Below are 6659 nucleotides of genomic sequence, written 5' to 3'. Positions count from 1 at the left end.
ATAAAGCATTCAATGCCCTGGATAAAACCTTAGCTGCCAAAATAAATAAAGCAGGGGACAAAGGGTCACCCTGCTTGACTCCCCTACAGGATTTGAAAAATCCTATAGACTGCTCATCTATTAAAATAGAATACTAGTTATTAGACAAAAGTTTCCAAATCAAATTGGTATAATGTTCTGCAAAACCCATCTTTCTCAACACATGTCTTAGGAAATCCCAAGAAACCCTATCATATGCTTTAGCCATGTCCAACTTCAGCACTACATTAGCTGGCTTACCTCTTATCCTTATGTCTGAAACAATTACCTGAGTTAATAGGATATTCTCAAAGATACTTCTACCTTTCACAAAACCTGATTGATTAGAAGAAATTAAGGCAGGAAATAATCCTTCTAATCTGTCATGCATCACCCTAGAAATTACTTTTTTAATGAAATTTGACAAACTTATGGGCCTCATATCTGCAAATGTTTCCACTTCTACTTTCTTTGGTATTAAAACCAAATTAGTATGAGTAATGGATTTAGAAAGATAATCACCATCAAAGAAAGCCATCACCAATTCATGAACATCATTCCCCACAGTATCCCAACATTTCTGATAGAAAATACCAGAAAAACCATCAGGCCCCCCTGTAATATCTCCACTTAAACCATATACAGCCTGCTTCACTTCCTCAATAGAAGGATGCTTGCACAACTCCTTATTCTGGTATGAGGTAACCAAAGAAGGAAAGTACTGCAGAATATCCAAGTTGTTCTGATTTCCTTCCTGAGAAAATTGATTTTGGAAGAATCTTATTGCCTCATTAGAAATCAACTCTTTAGACTCCAGCCATTGACCATTTCCATCTTGAATTCTATTAAGCTTTAATTTCTGTCTCTTCCCATTTACATAGTTGTGGAAAAAACCAGTGTTTTTATCCCCCTCAGTGTACCAGTCTAATCCTATTTTTTGCCTCCAATAATAATCTTCCAAATGCAAGTATTTCTTCAATTCATCTTGAGCTTTTTGAAGAACAATCCTATTAATGATACTAGGATCTTCCTCAAATAATCCTTCTTTAATCTTCACAACTTCTTCTCTTACTGCCAATTCTTTAAAAATATCACCATAAGTATCCTTACTCCATTTTGACAGGGCCTTTTTGACATTCCTCATCTTCTGTTTGAAAACAAGAAAAGGGTTTCCAACAAAGTCTGCTTTCTAGTTATTCTTGATCACCTCCTGGAAACTTTCATGCTGAGTCCAAAAATTTAAAAACCTGAATGGTTTTGAAATTGGTATAGCTTCTTCACCACAAAATAACACCATAGGAGAATGGTCTGATCCAGTTTTGGTTAAATGCTCCACTTCAATATTAGGGAAAGAGTTTTGAAAACGAATATTCACTAGAATTCTATCTAGTATTTTTAGAATGCAATCCCCTGCAGCTCTTCTATTCCACCAAGTGTAAGGACTTCCTTTGAAACCCATATCAAATAGTTCACTAGAATTAACACAGAATGCAAAGTCATCACACTCTGATGGATCTACAGGTAAACCTCCAATCTTTTCCTCTTCTGATAAGATAACATTAAAATCCCCCCCAACCAACCAAGGTAGGCTCATATCATTAGCGAGAGAATAAATATTATCCCATAATTCAAGTCTCTCCACTGCGCTGCATTTTGCATACACAAAAGTAGCAATCATCTCTATGTCAGTAGCAATATGTTTAAGTTTTAGAGAAATCTGTTGATTTGTATCCAACAATATTTCCCACTGAACCACTGCATCAATAAATACCCATATCTTGCCATTAATATTTGTCAAAGCTGTTTCCATCCCTATCCTCCTCCTGTATTTTTGTAGGTGTTTGCTGTGTTGAAAAGGCTCCATCAAAGCCACAATAAAACTATTATACTGCCTTTTCAAATTAATGAGCCTTTGAAAAGCATGTTGAGATTTAACGAACCTTATATTCCATATAATTGCTGTAATCATGACTTGGTCATACTTGCAGTCCTCTTTGGTAAGATCCTCTTGGGTGGGGATGAATTTGTATTCTTAGCTTTCTTTCCTACCTTTGATTTGGCTCTAGGTATACCATCAGCTTCATTTGTATTGTGTTGAGTTAATTTTGTATTGTCTTTCTCACCCTCTACCTGATTGATTTCCTTTATAGCTTTTTCCACTTCTTCCTCTGTTACTTGATGTGTAACAATGTCAATTAATTCTCTGCTAGGAGATGAGTGATAGTGTACTGAAATAGACTCAACATTATCAGGTCTCATTGTGCTTGATTGTGACTTTTTTGGTTGTATTCTATTATCTCTAACTTGATGTTGATGTTCTTGCAGAATATCAGGTGGCTTTGGATATGATGATTGAACATGCTCCTCAATTATGCCAATTGATGTATCCCCATTCACCTCAGGTAAATTCCCATCTTTCCTCTCTACCTTTGTAGTAGTAGTCATTTCTGCACCCAATTCTGCATTACCACCATTGTTGTCAGTAGTATTTCCTTTACCATCCACTAAATTATATGCTTCACGATCCTTCTTTTCTTCTGCCTCTCCCACATCTACTGATTCCTTAGAAGAAATATGATTATTTAATTCTTCACCTACTACCTCCTCCACCCTATCTTCCCATGAAACCTTCCCTGAAGATGTTTGAGAAATATGACTAAAAGAATCATCTACGTCAATATTGCCCAAAATTTTCCCAAAGGAAGACTCCACCAACTTTGTTGCACTGCCTACTTCAATTTTCTTCATAAGAGAGCTTTCTTGTAATTCCTTCCTTGATTCTGCATCCTCCTTTGACTATACTTGTGCCGATTCCCCCTGTACATCCTTAATGTTTTCCTCATATTCTCCTGTATGTTCCTCTTCAGTAGGTTTTGTAGATTCTCTTTCTTGTTTTTCTCCCACTGCATTATCTTCCTCTCTATGATACTGTTGTATTTGCCCTTCCTACTTTTCTCCTTTATCTGCTACCAGCTCTCCTAAATGTTCTTCCTCTGCCAATGCTGCAAATTGGCTACTAGTTTGCACAGAGCTGCTAGGATTTGCTTGATTCTTATCCCCATCCTTGCCTTGTACCTTGGTCCCTACTTTATTGGGATACACTCTATTATCCTTTACAGGATTCCAATTTCCAGGATTTCCTAATATTCTTCCACTGGATAACATCCTGGCTGAATTATGATATCCCCTTGGCATCTTCTTCTCTGGATTCTTTTGTTTACCGTCTTCCTTATCCACTTGCTTTTGTTTACCATGTATATTCTCCTCCTTGTTGCTTAATTGTGAATCCTTGTGATTTGGCTGCTGGACTTCTATATTTTCTTTTTTGTTGTTCCCTTGTCCTTGATTACTTTGCCCCTGTTTACTTGTTGCATTACTATTTTCCTTTGGTTGTGCTAGTTCTGGATTAATCACTCTACATTCAAACTCATTATGCCCTTGTAATTTGCACTCCTTAGAGTATTTTGGAAGATAATCATAATGAATCTTCACATCCATTGCCCTTATGGTTCTTGTGTTTTCATTTTCTATATCCATCCTGATTGATGTGGGTAAATCTGCTAACAAGTCCGCTAATACCTTAACCCTAGCACAATTAGGTCTAGTCTTATTGATAGTTGTCATATCCAAATGAATAGGCTGCCCAACTGATGAAGCAAATGTGAATAAGGATTCCTTCACAAAATATGTAGGAAGCAAATTGGGAAATGAGTTCCGTGCCATTGCCTTTGATGTCTCTTCATCAATTTTGAATTTTGAATCATATATCAGTGGTCTCATTTGATAAGAATATCCCTCCTTATCAGTAATATAGTATACTAGTTTTGATGTCAAATTCACAAAGTCCTCTGCTAGAGTACATCTACTTAAGACATGTCGATTTCTGAAAAATCCAATTCTACATTCACCTTTTACTCCACATTGTGCAGGGATTATTTTGCGAAGCTGTTCCATGTCTGACCATCCATAGGAGAATTTTCCAACAACTGCATGCTCCAGTTCCTCCAGAATTTCCATACGCGATACTTCATTCTCTGTCCACTTGACATATGGAGATCCATGTAACAAAGTTATCTTCTTCATTTCAATAGGTTGTACTAAAGTTTTTGTACTTTGATCATCTGTATTTAAGTAAGATGGTTTCAAAAGACTAGCATATTGGATTTTATTTTCATTAGGCGCAACTCTCTCCTGATGTACAGTTGTAATCGTATTGATTTGTCGGTCAGCCTCTCCAGTGTACTGACCAGCGGCCATGGAGGCCATAATCGATTAGCTTGAAGAATTTAGGGTTTGCATGAAAATAGGAGGTGAGAGAAGAGAGATATTTTTTCAAGTTTTTGTATTAATGTGTGAATTTTTTACTAGGGCAATAATTGATTAGCTTGAAGAATTGGTTTTTAGTTTGCTGAGTTTTTCTTTTACTTTGTTTTAACTTAGAAATCCTTAAGTTTCGTAGTTGTACCCCCAACTTCTCCTTTTTCTCCAATACATCCTTTTTCTTTTACCCTTTTCTGTCGACTTTCTTTGTTCACTTTTTCATCCATCTTTTTTTTAACGTTTCTCATTATTGTGTTCAAATAATTCTATGTTTATACTTTACCATCGATAGCAACTTACACTTTACTTTAAAGGGAGGTCAGCACCCACGACCTTAAAATCCTGGGTCCGCCACTGTCTGGAGAGGGATTTGTTGCTACAATTTCTCCTAAACCATCAAATTCACAATGATCTATATCTTGTTTGAACATTTGGAAATATGCATTAAAAGCATACGAAACCTTGGACTCAAAACTCATTCCACCACATGAAGCTCCTACTTCCAGTACCGTACAATCTGCTTTTTCGCATGCGAGATTATAATTCTTATTCACAGAATTCATGTTTGATTTGTCCCCATTGAACTTGCACCATCGACTAGGCATTTTCACTATGCCCTTAGCCTCTGTAGGATACTTGTCGCGATCCTGTAATTAGGGGTAATAAAATTAGCACATAAAAATGTAACCCACACATATTAACTTGACCCTCCCAATTCTAGGCCATTTAAACTTTAGGTTGATCTGGGCTAAATATGTAAATCAAATTGATTCTTGAAACACTTTTTCGAAATATTTAAATAAAAATATCTGTTGTTCGATAAGTTATACGTTAAAGAAAAAAACAGTTAGTTTCGTTTGGTAATTAAGAAAATTTCTATAAGTAAACAAATAAAAACTAAAAGATGGGAAGAGTACATTGGTCTGGTTGGGTTATAACTCATTGTCTATTCTTCTTGACCTAGTCCATCTCAGCTCCACTAACTTTTGGATAGGGTTGGACAATGACTCCTTTATTGATTTAGCCTATTTTTACCCCATCCAAATTCGAGTAAAATTCAGAAATAACCACTTTACCCTACTGATAAATTGTCATCGTCATGACGTTTCATACTCCCTCCCGATAAAAAATAGTGTCCACTTGGTTTTTTTCTTCTTGAGTCAAAAAGAGTGTCCAGTTAGCAAATCAAGAAAGAATTAACCTTATTTTTTTAGATTTGCCCCTATTAAGTGTTATGTAATCAAATCCCAATACCTATTTAACTAGGGGCAGTTTAGTGAAATTACCTATTTTTTTAGGAGTTAATATTTTCTTAGGAGTGTGCAAATGGCTAAGTGAACACTTTTTTTATCCGGTTACACTTGAAACTTCAAGAGATTATCAGGGGATGTCACTTGACTCTATGACACTGAGTATTTTTCACATCGAAAATGGCGTATAGGTGCTATTGATAGGCCCAAACTGGCTATCTGTTACCCGTACCTGTAGTGAGAAATCAATCTTGTACTTTGGATTCCCATCTGTCTCGTAAATGCCCCAATGCCTTTTAAATGCACCAAATGTCAGACGAGAATTATGCTTATCAGTCAAGATATGGAGATACATGTCTGTAGGCCTTGGTCTAAGTGGTGTCCCTTTGTTTGATGAAATTCATGAGAGACCGGCCTCTTGTAGTTCCCACGGAGATTACAGGGGTTAAAGATAGACTATCTTACTAAGAGATTTCAGTGGCTATTCTTGATCGTAAAGTTCGCAATTTGAGAACTAAGGAGATTGCTTTAGTGAAAGTACTATGGAGAAATCAGAAAGTTGAAGAGGCTACGTGGGAAGCTGAAGAGGACATGAAGTCCAGATATCATCTCTTTGAAGAGCAAGCAGAAAACATGAAAGGTAATTAACCTTTTCATTCAGACCTTACATTAAAAATCTCTATGTCTTTCAGTATTCAGTCAGTCCAGTATTCAGTTAGCTCAGTATTCAGTTAGCTCAGTATTCAGTAGCTATTCAGTTAAGTATCACAACAATTCAGTAACCACGTATTCATTCAATTCAGTAAGCATGTATTCATGACAGTTCAGTGATCACGTGTCTCAGCTAGTCAGTTTCAGGTAGTTACAAAGTAAACTCTATCGAATTTTCCATAGAGTCCCAGAATTAGTCACGATATAACCAAGACCATCATTCGAAGATGAATGATCCAAGGGGGAGATAATGTTACACCCCGTATCCTAGAACCAAGGTTAGACTCATATCGTTAGAGTTTTAACGGAAATTTTAAAGGTTTGATCGTTTGCAGAAATGGTTGACAGGCCTATTTCAGG

At 36.4% G+C, this 6659-nt stretch overlaps 2 protein-coding genes across 2 annotated transcripts; both read right to left on the bottom strand.

Moving 5' to 3' along the window:
- Positions 1-1207: 1207 nt before the first annotated feature.
- On the bottom strand, positions 1208-1987 carry LOC132613335 (uncharacterized). The gene has a single exon (XM_060327352.1). The coding sequence runs from the start codon at positions 1985-1987 to the stop codon at positions 1208-1210; it is 780 nt and encodes a 259-aa protein (XP_060183335.1).
- A 2659-nt stretch (positions 1988-4646) lies between these two features.
- LOC132613334 (glucan endo-1,3-beta-glucosidase 8-like) lies at positions 4647-5943 on the bottom strand. Its single transcript, XM_060327351.1, has 2 exons — positions 5821-5943; positions 4647-4985 (listed from the first exon to the last, which is right to left on the bottom strand). Exons 1-2 carry the CDS (start codon positions 5941-5943, stop codon positions 4647-4649), a joined length of 462 nt encoding a protein of 153 aa, XP_060183334.1.
- Between the last annotated feature and the right edge of the window lie 716 nt (positions 5944-6659).

This window comes from Lycium barbarum, chromosome 10, assembly GCF_019175385.1.
Source record: "Lycium barbarum isolate Lr01 chromosome 10, ASM1917538v2, whole genome shotgun sequence".
Classification (NCBI taxonomy): domain Eukaryota; kingdom Viridiplantae; phylum Streptophyta; class Magnoliopsida; order Solanales; family Solanaceae; genus Lycium; species Lycium barbarum.
Note: the sequence above shows the minus strand (reverse complement) of the source record. Positions and strands in the feature narration are given on the sequence as shown.